Source organism: Schistosoma mansoni, chromosome 4 (genome assembly GCF_000237925.1).
Source record: "Schistosoma mansoni strain Puerto Rico chromosome 4, complete genome".
NCBI lineage: Eukaryota > Metazoa > Platyhelminthes > Trematoda > Strigeidida > Schistosomatidae > Schistosoma > Schistosoma mansoni.
This window is the reverse complement of record NC_031498.1, coordinates 11,546,809-11,564,149: the sequence shown is the minus strand read 5'-3', so window position 1 is coordinate 11,564,149 and position 17,341 is coordinate 11,546,809. Positions and strand designations below refer to the sequence as shown.

At 37.5% G+C, this 17,341-nt stretch overlaps 1 protein-coding gene across 1 annotated transcript in view; it reads right to left on the bottom strand.

Annotated features, from left to right (window-relative positions):
* Nucleotides 1–7,551, bottom strand: part of Smp_135610 (putative cadherin) — a gene marked incomplete at its 5' end in the record, with an annotated part of 145,620 nt that extends 138,069 nt beyond the window's left edge. Inside the window, 2 exons of the mRNA XM_018796826.1 lie at nt 1,683–2,517; nt 4,564–7,551. Coding sequence (XP_018651928.1) covers nt 1,683–2,517; nt 4,564–7,551 — 3,823 coding nt within the window. The remainder of the gene's footprint in view (nt 1–1,682; nt 2,518–4,563) is intronic.
* Nucleotides 7,552–17,341: the final 9,790 nt, after the last annotated feature.

The window sequence follows — 17,341 nt, the reverse complement described above, 5'->3', positions numbered from 1 at the left end:
ACACCAAAATAAATGTTCTGGATAATGGTGACAAATTAGTCACCGAACAACAAAACCCCATTGCAAAATCTTCAAAAGTGGGGAAACACGGGCAAGATGAATAATCATGACGAATGACGCGACAATCCATTATGTCAATCAATCAGTCAGTAATAAGCAAAATAGAACTCTCCACATACGTGCATCGATTCAAGTTGATGCACCATATCAGCACAGAGAAATTATCAAGACGAAATCCAGAGTAGCAGCAGTATAATAACTGGTAATAAATATTAGATATACAAATGAATTGGTAGAGTAAAAGGTATAAGATAATTCAAAACTCAAGCTCTAAAGGAAGAGTGAATGTATACGCGCCATTACTACCGATTCTAAGTCTTCAACTTCTGGTCACAATAACTGCGCGGACACCAAGTAGATAGTCTGCCACCTGACAACACTTTCCAGTATAACAGTCAGTGGATTCATAGACTAATGTCACGTCTTGATTTGGGCTTCCTTAACTTTCTTTCATTCTACTCCTATACTAGAAAACATGGTTCCGAGAAGGGTGGTGACCGGACATACATAATATATATCCTAACCATCTTGTTTGAAGATCCATTACCTCACTAACCGGTTGGTTATCTTTTTCTCGTACCCTATGACTTACTTCAGCATCGCTCACTAAGTAGTTCCACGATATCCTATGTACAAAGACACCTATTATCAAATACTAACAACCTACAAATGTGCCTATTTCAGAACTATAAAGTAGGAAAGAGCGGACTGTTGCTCGGTATACTAGTTCTGTGGTCAGTAGATGAACAGCTTGCCTACGCCACAGGTGATGAAAGTTATCAAAACCCAAGTGACATTTTTAAACCTGTATCGAGATTTCCTTAGATATCAACCCACCAGGGCTGATAAAACCTCCAAGATAAATGAAGAGGTCAAAGCGCTTAACCAGCTCTTTTCCTATCATTTAGACACTGACGTAGACCAATGCTGAAGCAATATTTTGCACTTAGATGAAGAAAGACATAATCCAAATATGTTTGGATCGTTGCTTGAAACGATTATAAGGCTCTGAGCTAGGTCAGTCTCCATCAAATAGGACATTATCTGCAAACTCTAAGTCAATAGATGAATTCTCTGATAGATAGATCCGTAAAACATCAGAAGGAAACAGTATCTCTGAAAAAATTGAAAAATGAGTAGTTTAATACTTTGCGAATCTGAATAACTGTCCTCAGGATAGACTTTAAATGACTTCCGAAGCAACTTCCAGGTACTGAGACTATACCTATCTGGATATCACATGAAAGCCTGAATCGTCACGTATGTACACCCTACAGTAATACATTCGTACGCCAAAGACTAAATATGTGTAACCGTCGTGAGTCTAAATACACTGCTTTACTTGAAATAATCAAATATCATTTAGGAGTATTTTCCTTGCCCCTACAGCCTACGATAGGGCTTACGGAGCTTGGAAATTGACGACGAAATTTTAATTTTGGAATTTATCTCCTCCGATCTGTGTTTTTCAAGTTTGCAGCCCACTATATTTTCTGACGTCTTGCGAATGAAATGTTTACTTAGAATCAAAGTGAACATGTGTTTTGGAACTTGGAAGCAGGTGTGACATTTAAACTAGTCGATATTGATAAAAACCAAGAATGATTTATTTTTCAGCTTACCATCGCCGTTCACACCAAACAGACCGAATCCTGATCCCCCAACTATAACAAAAATTACATTGCTACCTTCCGCATCAAGTGCTTTTAGTTGCAATTTAGATGTAAGATCACGCTTTGAAAAAACGAAACTTCCAGAAGGTTGGTTTTCACGTATCCATCCACTAAACAGAGCTGGGTGAACCATGAAACGAGGTGGAAAAATATTCAATTTGACAGACAAGACATGAACAACGAATGAAATATTAGCATACAGCTGTGATGCACCATGATCCATAGCCCAAGCTGTAAGAACATGACTACGACTACTTTTATGCAAATCACATCCTGCCGCTAAACGAACAACACCAGTCATCTGATCTGTATGAAAACAATTTGTACTTCTCTCTTGTTTCCCGAATAGACTATATCTGATCAAAGCATTCATTCCTTCATCTCTATCGGTAGCCACCAACGTGGTTATATAAGCACCTTCTGGAATATCTTCAGGCACGTAGACGACATATCCATCAGTCCCTAGCCAAGCATTCAAATCGGTAATTCCAGATGAATTGCTATATAGATATTGATGCTCTTGCGGTAAACCAGGGGAGTAAAATACTGGAGGATTGTCATTGACATCCGTTACGATAATGTGGACACGCGTATTTGCAGAGCGTCGAACGTCATAGTCGACCGCTCGAGAGACCTGGATAAAATCAAAGTATGGTATTTTAAATTGGGACTGTTGATGGTTTCCACGAGGAGAGCCGACTGCAGACACCAATAGTTCATAGACTGCTTGAGTTTCCCTATCTAATTTTGTTTTCAAGCGGATTTTGCCGGTTCTACTATGTATCTGAAAATAAATAAAATTTACCTTATAGGGCTACTGAGTGGATTAATTACACATCATTTAACGCCAATAGAAAAGTGCTATAATTCATATTTCAAAAATGTCTTTTAAAGTGAAAATCAATGAAATATAAGGGTACCCATTCAAGGCCTTAACAACGAGGAACTTTAAATGTAGTTTGTCTTATAAAAATAAGTTTTCTTTACATGACACCTGTGACATTATCTTTCATTGTCTTACGTCATATAGTTCCTCGTACTGCTAAGATGTGACAAACTGAACCATCATACTGTCACTAGCCAAAACTAAAAGAGTACAAATTGAGACCCAGTATTCTGCACTACTGACACAAATAATCCTCTATAAATTATATTAACGTCAAATTACATAACCAGAGAAATGTTAAATCTGGAGAATTATTTGAATTTAGTAAACAATACTACGGTTAGAAATATAACGCAAATTAGATGATGAAACTGCAAAAATATACTGATCAACAGTAGATATCTCTAACCCATCAAAATAACGATCAGTATAATAAATTAGGGCTACTGAAATTCGCTGTTAATGTTGACAAATGCAGTTTAATCTATAAAGGAGTCGTTTTTTCCACCTGGAAATAAAAACTGATGGATAATATTGTTACAGTGGCACACGTTTTAATACAACGCCTATGACACCTGACTTTGAATGATTATCTACATCAAGCTATAGACCTAACTGACAGCTATCTTTGGTTGAAGTCAAGTAAATATGCGGATCTATTATTCTTTCCACTAGTAAAACAGATCCAAACAAAAACAAAACCATATCACTGTTACATTTTTTGAAAACGGAACCAGATCATCCTGTTAATCTGTTTGCAATCCTAAATTAATGTCCATTTTGTGATACTATCCCCGATGCACTATAACCAAAGCTGAGATACGAACTATTGACAGGAATAACAAATACCTTTCCCTATCCTAAACAAAATTCACGGAAACCAATTGCTATTTTTCACCTCACTTCAGTTTATTCAATTTAAAATAAGAATAGTGTCTCAATTAGCCATACACTCATTTATAATAATAAAAATAGAACATCATGACACAAGGAGTTTTGGACGATAATTCAATTTTAAGATGACATAAACAATATTTAAATCTAGACATATCACTAAAAGGAAGTAAGCGTTATTACTGCCTATTGTTGGTTAGTAGGCCTTTTACCTTCAAGAATTCCTGCCGGTCTATTATTATAAGTGGATGACTAACAATCTTATTTTATTTAACAGATCCTTAAACTGCTGTAGACACATGGGGTCTTATTAAATGTTAATGAGGAGCAGCCACGTAACTTATTAAACCAGTTACATCTAATGATTATAGCGGTTTAATATTATGAGACTGTAAATTGTGTTTATAACTTAAATCCCAAGAACTGTTTGATTTATTACAAATCCGACTATTATTCAGTGTAAACAAATAGCGAAAAAGTAGATCTTATGTAGTTTTATCATGGCTTTGGGCGGAAAACATGGAGATAAATAATTGCATCTATCCTCATTTATATACACAAACCCAGATAACAACTAAACCTATGGCTCCAAACGTCCACGAATAAATCACACTTTCAGAATTGTCTTCAGGCATATTTGAGTGTGAATGCGTGGTTTCCTTGATATAAAATGCTATGGTCTAATGAATATTTTAGGTAACGAAGCTATTTATCTAAATCTTGACATCATTCTCAATTTAAGGCAAATTCTAAAGTTCATCATCCATATGGCAAAGTTAACTTTGACCACTGTTCCAGTCGGTTTTTATGACACACTCTTACCAATAATCGAATAGGTCATGAATTAGATGTGAATCCAGCCGACAAAACATAAATCCTCCTACCAATATGCCAATAAAAACAACTAACAAAAAGTAGCCGATATGACTAGCACATTCAATGATAACATCCACCAATAGCACGCACCAAGTATAAATAACAATTTAAAACATAACAAACAAGCTAATAACACTTCTTTTCCACTATTATTTACCTAAATATGCGACTTACCTTGAATACATCCTGAAAATTCAACAGATGATAACGAACTTCGCTCGTAACATCACGATCAACAGCTCGAACTTGACCCAATATTGTGTCAGGCTGCGCATCTTCGGGAACGCTGATAGTACCTGAAGCCCTATCCTGACTAAGAGATGTTGGTAGTGAAGGATTCGTAGAGATATGGAACACATTACTACTTTGTTGGACAGATGGATTTAAAAATTCAGGGGCATTATCGTCTAAATCATCAAGGAAGATATGTAGTGGAGAAAAGGTACACAACTGTGGTTGACCAAGGTCACATGCATGTAAAATCAAACTATAACTGGAAATTACTTCCCGATCTAAGGGGGCAGCCACGACCAGGGAAACACCACAGCAGAATGCTGTGTTGTTAACGAATTCCTTATGTAACCCGGAATTCGGCAGAAGTAAGAAGGCTTGTTTGATATCCACGTCTGTAACATAAGTTGCTGCCTCGGTTTCGGAGGACACTGACCTCAAAGCTTCTAATCCATAGATGATCTGCCCAGCCATTGAATAGTCTGGACCATCCTCATCTGAAGCCGCAAACCTCAATATAACTGTACCTATAGGAAGGTTTTCAGGAATATGTATACGAGTGGGTAAGTCCGTAGGAAATTGTGGTCGATGGCGATTGAACTGTGGCTCGTAAACAGTATTTTGACTAAGTAGAAATTCATACCTCTTTTTTTGTATTTTCAGTGCTTGTAATTTATCATAAACGTGAGATGACTTGCAACGCCTTGTGAAATTAGTGCCAGCTACTTCTTGAAAAGGAACTAGATTTAATGACAATGTACATGATTCTTTGGAAACTTTAATACCATCTGAAGCCAATAAATTAAGTATAATTTGAGCTCCTGGAGAACCTAAATAAGAACAAACAACATTTAGATCACCTGTTTGTTCCTCAATTTTGAAACATGGTCTTGGGAAACTGCTAGCTGCTATATGAATTGTAACAGAACTCTGACCATCTCGATCCAAATCCTCAGCGAAATACCGACCTATATTAAGGCTCGGTGACGATGGTGCTGCCTTTAAGAAAATGGAGCCTTCATCCGTGACTGGTAGTGAGATTTCACAAGAATCTTCCACAAATACTGGAGAGTGTTCGTTAATATCTAGGATTCGAATGATGTAAACGGCTAGAACACTACGAGGGAGTGGAATCCCAGAATCCGACACAAGTATGCGGACGATGAATTCTGTTGGCATAGTTTCTGCGTCGAGAGGCTTCGACACTACTAGCTCATCATTACGAGGGCCAATTAATGCGAATGGTAAGATGTCAGCATCATATAGAACATACGAAAGATCTGTATGTGATACATCAGGATCATATCCGATAACTGATAGTACATGCGTATTCAAAGAGACATTTTCAGGTACTTCATGTACAGAACCATTGTTTTGCACAACAGGATCTAAATCATTTATGTCGAAAACCTCAACAATGATACTTGACTCTGATGCACTGCTTAATAACAAATTATTGCCATCCACAACAGTAAAAGGAATGGCAATTACATTATTGACAGGAGCTTGAAGTGCATTTTGGACAGAAATATCATTCTCTAAGTCAAGTGGCTGCACGACCACAAGAGAACCGCTTTTTGTCAACCTTATCTTTTCTTTGGATTCTGATTTTTGGTGTTGATTACGAAGATCTGTAAAAACAAAGCTTGCATTGGTCATATTAAAAATCGCTGATGGCTTTAGGACTTCTATAGTTGAATTTACAATAGCAGCCTCTGATAAACGAATTTTTATTTCCGGGGGCAAAGATAATTTATATTTAGACTTGAAAACCAAAGGAATATTAACCTTTACACGAGACAAACGACTGGTGAAAACATTCAAGTTTTCATTCCCTTTGGTAAGGACCTTGGGTATCTCGTATGCTTCCAACGTTATCACCATCCATGAATTTAGTGAAATAGAGTGTATATCATACTTAGCCTGAACTAACCATTCGTTCTTCCCACTTGTTGACACAAGTTCAAACTTTTCTCTCATATCTGGTTCTGAAATTCTGAGTCCGATTGCTGAACCAACAGAAGATGGTGAGCCAACAACATACACACGAGCATAAGCTACACCGGCCGCACCCGGTATGGTAATTTCTTCAAGATGTTCCACTTTTATTGATAAATCCGAATGCCGGAACTTAGTAATCGATATTTCAACTCTTGCAGCAATAACCATATTACAGCGCACACGATTACTGCCACCACGACTCGCAACATAAACATTAAAGGTATAATTAGAAGTCTCAAAAAGTTCGATTTCCGATTTCCCGTGAATAAATTCTGGATAACCAATCCTTGCATATTGACTGTTCAAAGGACGAGTGGGAAATATATCACCTGAATACAAGTCAACCCGAAAGGGGATATCAAGTTCGACTGGATCTATATAAAACAAGTTCTGTGCACTTACGCTGGAACCTGAACTACTCGTAGATAATTTTCCAATAGACTGTTGAATGCTTATGTTTTCAGGAACATCGAAATGATGGAAACTTCTGGTAAAGATAGGACAATTTTCGTGCATAGCTATGACGTTTACAACGATTTCGCTAGTATTGACTAGTCGGATTGGAGTAACTGACGAATGGTTGTGAGAAGTAAACACTGCTTCAACTTTGAATCGATAAGTTAGCTTCTTATTGCTAGCTGAAATGTCAGATGAGGCATAAAGATGAAGAAAGAAAAATTTTCCGAGCTTCTTGCAGGCAGCTCGAAAAAAATTGTGAGCATCAAAATCTATGATATTAAATACGACATCACCAGATGGATTCCCACTGAATGGCTCAGAAACACCCATATGATGACGGGTGGGGATAATATATCGGTGCAAACTTCCATCATCAACTAACATTGTTTCATAAAGTGGTGAGGTAAATGCAAAAGGAACAGAATTTTCATCAGAATATACAGAAGAGAATGTGGCGATTTCCGAGCCCATTTGGTAGCGAAAGTGCAGCACCAAAACTAATATAATATAATTGAAAATACAGTTTCTGAGAAGGTAACACATATCCCAACGAAACTTCGTCCGCATTTTTGGAGTGTTTGGATCCAATTAGAAACACATGAAGCATCACATTATGCACAGAACACAGGACATCAAAAAGGTGCAAATACGGAATTTCGAAAACCTGCTTAATTTACTGCGCACATTTGAGTTACTTAAACAACATTAGGGGGTTTATAAAAAATTATAGGGCATCCTGTGTTTTACAAGACGACTTACCACAGACTTAAAGCACTACAGAAAAAGTTCTACCTTCAGCGGTTTGAAATTTATCTAGCATCACATAAATTAGTTTACTTCTTTCTCACATATTTTAATATTAGGATAAATCAACGTTTTTGGGATGCAACAAAGCCAACGAAAAAGATCTAGTAAGTAAATAACTGAGGTCTTTTCGGTTATGTGAACACTGTTTTAGTCATAACGTCCGGTCATTTTCAGAATGATGACATTAGAAGGCTGAGCGGCCTTCATTAGCTCTGGGGTTGTGGGTCTCTCAGTTGGGTCAACCTACTCTTAGGTGAATTGACGAATGGGGATTTAATCACGTGTTGAGGTAGGGGATTCTACTGTTTGGTAACTTGATGCGAAGGTCGGTAGTCAGCTGACAAGTAATTCATCCAGGGCTTGTGAACCCTTTCGTCATATGGTGAATTTACGATTCCGGAAATTGACGTGGTTGCATTTCTCTTGACTCTATCCAACAGGTCACTGTCTTTCTTTTAGGTAGCGGCTTGCCGCTCATAGGCAGTACTAGAGTTTAAGACGAAGTAACACTGTATCCAATGTCGGAGAGGTATAAAAACACCTGTGCAGCTAAAGGCTCTGAGTACTAACTAGTGGGTTCCAAAAGACTTCACAGCTATTGTATGGCAGTGTGTGACGGCTTTCAAGTCATGCCTAGTAATGACCCTTAGATCCGTTTGTGTCTGAACAGCAGGTAGCTGAACATTATTTATCATATATGCATCTGTACCTTGGACCAGTATGCACTTGAAGGCATTTATCGGCAATCGTCAAATTCTATACCATTCAGATAATTTTCGTGAATTATTCGGAAGATCAGTACATTCAACCCTCATCTATTTCCGTATCCCGATGTAGTCAGCATAAAACGATATTAGCGACCTGCTTGAGTATCTGGAATACCTGTTCATGCCATCTAGACATTTCAACAAGTTGTTCTTATTTGTTTTGACACACCATTACGTTTTTAATCAGGTAACCTATTCAGGTGGTTGCTGGCAATATGCATCGAAAAGAATGTATACTATTTATATGTCGATTCCTGAAGTGCTAACTTCCAACTGGTGACCACTCAATAGTTATCGTTATGGCTTTCTCCCATCCGTTTGGTAGTGTGCCTAAGGTTACATATGAACTAAGAAATATGCTTCAGAAAATCTGCGGTGTGGTTTGCGAGCTCCTTCACTAATTTCAAGAATAATTTCCTCGGGTTCCATAGATTCTCTTCTGCCTAGTTTATTTGAGAGACCGGGGATACCGAGTTCTCCAGGTGTCAAAACGTCCAAGCTGAGGCGGAATGAGGTTTTCTGTTTCGAAGAAGAGAGCTTCTTTATGGCACATACATTGCTAAAGTAGTATGAGAATGCCTGAACTTGATCATGATCGACTTCAGCTAGTGATGTAGTACTTTTTCTCTATATAATCATGGCATATCATCTCCATTATTCACCCTGGTTATGTAAGAATATAAGCGTTCTGACTGTTCTACATGCTCCTTAATAAGCTTTCATTCACATAACCTTCTAGACTTACGTGGGGCTGAGACATGAAGAGCCGACTTCCCGATATTGAAGTTTCGTTTCACCAGGTCCCAGAATCATAAATCTGGCTCAGGCCGACATGTCATTGGTGCGGTGGTGAGGTACGTTTGAAGTTTGCGTTACGATTACACGGTATTTTTTATAAAGTGCTTATATATCGTTAAACCCTGGTTCATAACTCAATAACAACATTTAAATTAACCCTTGAAGAAAAATTGGTCGACTGACAAAAAAACGAGCCCGAAAAAGCCCTATTTTTTCAGATAATGACAATTCTGCTCTAACCTATACCCCATGCTCTGCAACTCCTGTTGCATCAAACAATAGTGGGAGTGGACGTATACAACACCTGTTGCTGGATGACTAAGTGTCAAACTTAATAATGAGTTCTAACTCATGATCTGATAGTATCGATAATATTAAGAGTGAATTAGACACTGTCTATAAGCAATTAGGCGATATGCGTTCCAAAGTGGAGTCACTTCCGGGCTCTTTATTAAAGCATGATGATCTTAAGCTAGAACTAAAGACACTGTCACCCCTTAAACTGCTGTTGTCAAAAGATGTAGTTCCTACAGAACTTGAAGACAGGATCAAAGTAGAATCTGTTATCGACTTTATAGCTAGTGAAGTCACCAGGCGACTAATCTTTCGAAATAATGTGATTATCTGTCACGTACTGGACAAAGTTGCCATTAAAACTGTGAGGAATTCGATACTAAAGGCAGTTAACCTCCAAGACAGTCCATGCCAATGTATTCGACTTAATAAAAAGCACCAAAAATACTCATGCCCTATCCTGTTTAGATTCGATTTCCATTTATTAGCTGAACAGTTGGAAGAATCCGAACAGGTAATCTGTGCGCTTATGAAGTTTAAAAACGCTCGTAGTGTCAGATAAAACCACCAATCAAAGAATAACTCAAAAGCATACCTTAGACGAAAATGAAAATGTTGAGGTCACAATAAATCCCGTTGCCCCAGCAGCTGAACCTACTGGTGCAGCTAATCTATCGCATGTTAGCCAGTGCACTGATTTACCAATGCAAAGTGCTAGTCTGTCTCTCATACCTCTAGTGACCCTAGATAACCAATGCATACCTAATGGAGACACTAATGCGATTCTTTCCAGTGTAATATCTGAAGACCACAATGAAACACCTAATTCTAATGTGAAGGCTCCTAAAAACACTGTTAAAACTAAAAAGTCTATACCAGTTAGGAAGAAAGTAAATACAAAACTTTCTAGTTCTAGACCAAATACCGAAAATATCTCAGTGGCCTTACCGAAAAAAAATATACTTTCCGAAACCAGGCTTCACCCTACTCATCGTAAGGAAGGTTATAAGGACACACCTCTTTCAAATGTCACATGAGATGGCTACTACAACCATCATGTAAGCAGGCCTACTTTTGGACAGATGGCAATAAACCAACGTGCCCCATGGTTACCCTCAAATGTTTTAAATATCAAACCTGAAAGATGTAACTTATCTCATCACTTTCGCAATGGGGAAGATGGAATACTAGGTTATGCACCATCAACGCAACCCCAACTAGCAGGCGTCTGTCTTAACTGTCCACCAAGACAATTTCAACAAATTAATCCACCTTACCAAAATAGTGATTTTTTTCGGCCTCCAGAAATCCCTTGTCTCACTAGCACTACAGTTCACTCAAGCTATAGCCCATATGATCAGGCGGACACATTAAACCATAGTCCCGGCATATCTAGAACTCATACCATCGATAGGGATGCTCTCGGTTTTTTTACACCTCATACTCCCTTTTTAAACTTATTACTTATTAACGCACGTTTACTTCTGAACAAAACTTCAGCCTTGAGAACCTTAGCCTTTCTGGCCAAGCCTCCTTTATGCTCATCACTGAAACATGGTGTTATCCAGCAGTATCCGATTCCGAATTAAATATCCAGAACTATCGACCCTATGGCTGTGACAGAGAAACTAGGCGAGGAGGCGGTTGTCTTATGTTTGCTTTGGATACCTTAACAACTAACAAAGTTGAAGATAATATCTTGAATAGGTTACCAGATTCGGTCTGGATATCAATCAGCGCCCTGAATCATAGTCTACTCCTAGGATGTATATACAGAGCTCCTGATAGCTTTGATAATTTGAATGATCTTACTATCAATGCATTTATACATGCATATACTCTAAACTTCAGTGCTAAGGTTATCACTGGCGATTTCAATTATCCTGGGATTAACTGGAGTACCGGTGGTTGTCAGTCAAGCAATGATGAATTTTCGTCAATCCTTAACCTGTACTACTGGTCACAATGGGTTCGTACCCCAACAAGGGGTGATAATATACTTGATCTAATATTTAGTAGAGATGTCAACCCCCTATCTGTACAAGTATACAACGAATTTGAAAGCAGTCATCATAAGATAGTAGCTTGTGCTCTCCCTATCTATCCCTCTTATAACCGACCAATTCAAAAAACCTGCAAATATAGAGACTATAAGCTTGCGGATTGGGACCTCTTGCGCTCACCGATCAAACTCTCAGACTGGGATGGATCCTTCTCAGGTAATAGTCCCACAGATGCCATCAACATATCCTATTTGATTGTTAACTCTTGTCTAGATTCCTGTGCACCAATTAAAACGTAAAGGATTAGTAAACCTTACGAATTATATATACCAGCTTAATATCGCAATAAACTAAGACGCCTACAGAAACGTAATTTTAAGTCGAACGACTTCACGGCAGTCACACAAATAACAATAATTTTTAACCAAATTAGAGAGAAACATAGGTTAAAAGCCATTAATGAAGAGTTATTAGCACTTAATACTAGCTCAAAAGTGCAAAACTTAATTCTCCTTTTCAATAAATGCGCTAAATCAACCCAAAAGATTGATATACCATGCATCCTGCATAATAATAGTTTTATATATGACCCTAAAACCATAGCAGACCTATTCGGTGGTAATTTTGCAAATGGCGAAAATCCATAAATGGCGCTGCTTCAAGGGTTATATGTGTGATTAGTAACTAAATAAAATCTATGTTCTTCACGTGCTTGAAAATTAGTAAGGCTTTAAATAACCTTAAGGTTGTGAGAGGTCACGGAGCAGACGGGATTTCGTCACTTCTCTGCAAATATGGTGGTCCAGGTATTCCACTTCTTCTACTAAAGCTGTTTACTCTCTCTATGGAATCAGGCTCTTACCCTGGCCGTTGGAAAACCGCGTACATCATACTACGTTACAAATCTAGAGATAAGACTGACATGAACAACTATCAGCCGATAAATATTACTCCAGTTATCTCTAGGATTATGGAAAAAATTATTAGTGTTTAATTATCCAACTACTTACTGACTGAAAAATTTATCAATGATACGCAATATGGATTTCTTAAAAATCGGTCTTGTATGACATGTCACTTTGACTTCTTTAATTTCGTCTATTCTCTTCGTAGCCAACGATATCTAGTATTAGTGTTATACCTGGACATTTCTAAGGCCTTCGACATGGTCAACAACCAAATTCTCATAGGTAAACTCTCATTCTATGGGGTCCAAAACCCGTTGCTTGGTTGGTTTGATTCCTTCCTCAGCAATCGACACCAAATAGTTAAAATCAACTCTTCATTGTCGAATGCCGTCCCTGTTAGAAGTGGGGTAATACAAGGTAGTGTCTTAGGCCTTTTGCTCTTTTTAGCTTTGATTAATGACATTTGTGAGTGTTTTTGTGTGGGTAAGCCCCTTCTGTACGCAAATGATCTAAAAGTAGTGTATTCATTTTCTCCACATGAGCTGAGCAATATTGAAAATTGCATCAGCATGGAGCTTAACAAGGTAGCACAGTGGTGCTCGAAATGGCAACTGTGGCGTGATACAGCTACATGTGGATGGCTATGCTTCGGTGGTACATCACTCAACCTCGATCTTACCTAAGTGGTGGAGTGTTATCTAGGTTACACACAGTAGTAGACCTAGGACTCAGGTACTCCTACGACTTGTCGTTTACCGAACAGATAATGAAACAAACGTCCAAGTCTCAACGCCTTATAGGTTACATAACTCGGAACCTTTATGACAAAGAATCACGTACTTTAATGTACAAAGTTTGTGTTCGACCACTTCTTGAATACTGCGCGTTTATTCTTAATAGCGCGCGCATAAAGGACAAATTAAGGCTGGAATCAGTACAGAGACGATTTACACTTCGTACTCTGGGAACTGATTGTACCCTGACACATAATTCTAGGTTTAATAGGCTTGGGCTCGACCCTTTATGGAAGAGGAGACTCAGACTAAATCTTATCTTCTTTTTCAAAATAGTTAACAAAATATCCTTTACATCTTACTAGGCGATTCAATATGTTGAAGCTTCACATTACGACATTTGTAACTGCTTGTCTTTAACGAAACAAACATATTCTAGATCTCCTCTCTATATGAATGACTTTGCTAGTAAATTTTCTAGACTGTGAAATAATCTACCACAATCTATCCGTACGATAAAATCTCTCCCATTATTTGTTCTCTCCATTAATGCATATTGCTCCTCTGGAAATGCAACAAATGCTCTAGCGCCTGTAAGTGTATCTTACTCCACAAGTGAGATTATAGGAACTTTAAATGTTTAACCACTTACTTGCTGTCACTTTACATTAACACTGTCACTAGGATCTTCACTCGTTTGAATAATATCTAATATGAACAGTGGTAACCTGACAGACATATTTTGGCAATCATTGTTTTGTTGTTCCGTGCTCTCTGCTTTAATCTTGCTTTCTCTAATTGTAGATAATTATCAATAACTCGTTCAGGCACTGGAAATAACCTTAAAGAACAACGTTCACAAATCATCAGGCTATCCACTTCAGAAAAAATTAAAGGTTCCCTGCTGATGCATCGGGTTGCCGTGATACATGTCACAAATAAACTACTTAACAATTACTGGACCAGCAAACATAAAACAATCTTATATCACATGTTCGTTCTCTACATCAAATGTTGCTATTTATATCAAATTGATCATGCCTGTAAACTGGTGTGAATTCTGTAATTATTATTTTCCGAATATATTGTTATTATTGCTGACAAAGATATGGAAGTGAAATCTGAAACTCCACATTCAGTTTTGTTGAGAAGTGGTGTGTATAAGAGGTTTGTGTCGTCATCCCCGTAATGTGTAAACGTGAGATGATTATTATTACATTTCACAGATAGCTTACATGTGCATAAGTGTTTTGAAGAAACGATTTCGAGTTTCTTCAGAAATTCAACTTTACACAAGTGTCAATAATGTTTACATGACCTTTAATTATTGTTGCAAAAACATTTCAATCACCTTACATGATATCTGCCAAATTTAAACAGGTTGTTTAGAATTTAAAAATAAAAAAGATGAAGGAGAGAGAAGCAAAACACTTAAACAATTCAATAGGTGCGTTTATGGCACAAAACAAGAACGGACGTCAATATATGTATTACAAAGTAAATTATGAAACAAACAGTTAATGCAGTAAGACTGGATGATGTAACAAGAGTTTATACAGTTATGGTTTGGAGTGAGACAATGAAAGTATTGAATAAGTGAGAAGAATAACCGTTGAATATCAAACTGTGGGTAATATATACGTGGTGAAGATAAAATAAATCCGAAAACTCATTTTTAGTGTGATAGAACATATTGGGTTTTTAAATAACCCTTGGTCAAGAACAAAATCTGTGTTGAAGGAAAAGGGAGCATAAGAAAGAAAAGAATGTCCCATGTGTCAAGGGATCGGTCATAATGATAATAATAATAACAAATATGATCTAGTAATGGAGACTTGGCGTCCGAATAGAATCTGGTTATTTGTATCGCATTTAGCACTAGATCGATCAACTAGTCTGTTCAATCCTTCAGAAGTTATGTCATCGTTAAAAGGCAAAATGATTTTATTTCTAGTGAATAAATCCACTCCTCTTTTACTATCCCATGATCTGTCATTAATTACTGATATGAAGCCTCCGAATTCAATATCACTAATATCGACAGGTCGAGCAGCCAAGTTTCTGTTACAGCGAATACAAGCGGTCAGTTAATGACTTTCAGCACACCCATTATATCAGCATATGCTTCTTAACTGTTTCTCACTTTCTTATTCAGTCAGCAAGCGTTAAGTATTTCCTGAAAAAATTCCTGAACCCATTCGGTTTATACTCATTTCGTAAATTTGAATCCTTTTTACTCAAAAATTCAGATAATACTTTCAGTAGCCAGGTCTGATCTCATTTGAAGTTCGTCCTCTGGTTATCTAGTCCATTAAAGTTTGTTGAGGCGAACCCCTAAAGCTTCAGTTGGTTGAACGAACATTATTATAAGACCATACTTAAAAGCGTTCTGAGCTCATAGCTTTTGATTTGCGCGACTCCATGGAAGACAACTGACCCATCACTATGATCAGCCCTCGATTCTGCAGCAACGGTTGAGGAATCCTGCCGATATTTCAAAATGTTTTTTCCTACCTATTTTTTACTATGGGCCGCTTTTTACTCGGTTTCGTCTAGAGAAGTAGTCAAGTAGTATTTCACTCAGCCAAGGACCTGAGAAATTATTGACGACTTTGTTGATCAAGTCCTATTTTTCTTTATTTTTATGACGGAAGTGAACCTAGTATTATCCTTGGGTTCGATATGGTTATCCTGACTGCTGCTATATGAAGCGCGGCTCACAGAGGAAACCTGTCTCTCTGTCTACTTTCTTGATTTCTTGTTTCTGATAAACCTATTTGGGACTGGTTCTTCCTCCTTCGGTCCATGTGAGTCGAACAAACTTTGAGCTAGCTCGACGCATCACACCCCATACCACTGTTCACAGGATGACAGCAACCCAAGAATCAACAATTACTTTTTAAAGTTGTCTATTCACCACTCAAAGGTTTACAAATAACTTGGAAAAGAACACAGAGAAGCAAAAACTGGCACACAAAAGTTATGTTGAAAAACTAAAACGAACCGTGAGCAGCTAATTTCAAGAATTACGACAGCCAGAATAGTCGTCGTGCTTAAGATCAGTAAAGATATTAAACAACATTTATGAAGGGAGATAATATTCTTGGCATTTTAACTAAATTAATTCAAGACAGTAGTCTTCATATGTCATAAACGATCTAAACACTAAAGGTCTCTCTGGCAAATTCTAAAGTATCACGATATACTGCAGTTTTACTTAGTAAAGCTGGTGAAGTAAGCTTAGAGGGTTATAGTGACATTTATATCTAGTGATTTTTTGTAACAACAAATTAAAGATCACATATTTTTCCTAGTTGTCACACTTTATATGTAACCACACTTATATTCGATATCTATTGTTTTTCTGTATCAATGGTAAAGAAACGAATACTTTTGTTTGATTATACATAACACTTCTTCATTACCGCGATTCCTAAAATATAAACGTTGTATCTGCCGTCTATTCTTCTGCTTTAATGGCCGCGGCCTTTGATTGGAGATTATAATGGCATTATAACATCCTTTTAGGCCTTTCCACACTACGTTGGAGCTTTGGCCCGGATCATTACTGAATAATACTACTGGATTTAATCTTCTTCATTTTGCTGTTGATGCCATCACGTGCAGAGGAACCTTTTTAAACCAAGTGAACTTATTTGTGGTTGTTATCTCAGAAAGCAGCTTACAAGTAACATTCACTTCACAACACTGTTACCATTTTGTTACTCAATATACCTTTTCATAATTTAACCGTAATTTGTTACCTTTCGCGTTGCTCATAGACACACGCTTAGGTTTGTAGTGTTAATTCTTTTGGTATATTGTTGGTAACTTTGGCGTATTGTTATATTTTAACTAAGCTCTTTCGCTGAGGTCCACCACAGGGTTTAACTGTAAGGGAACACTGAAAATACTGTTCAATTGAAGCTGTACGGGAGAAGCGAGATTAT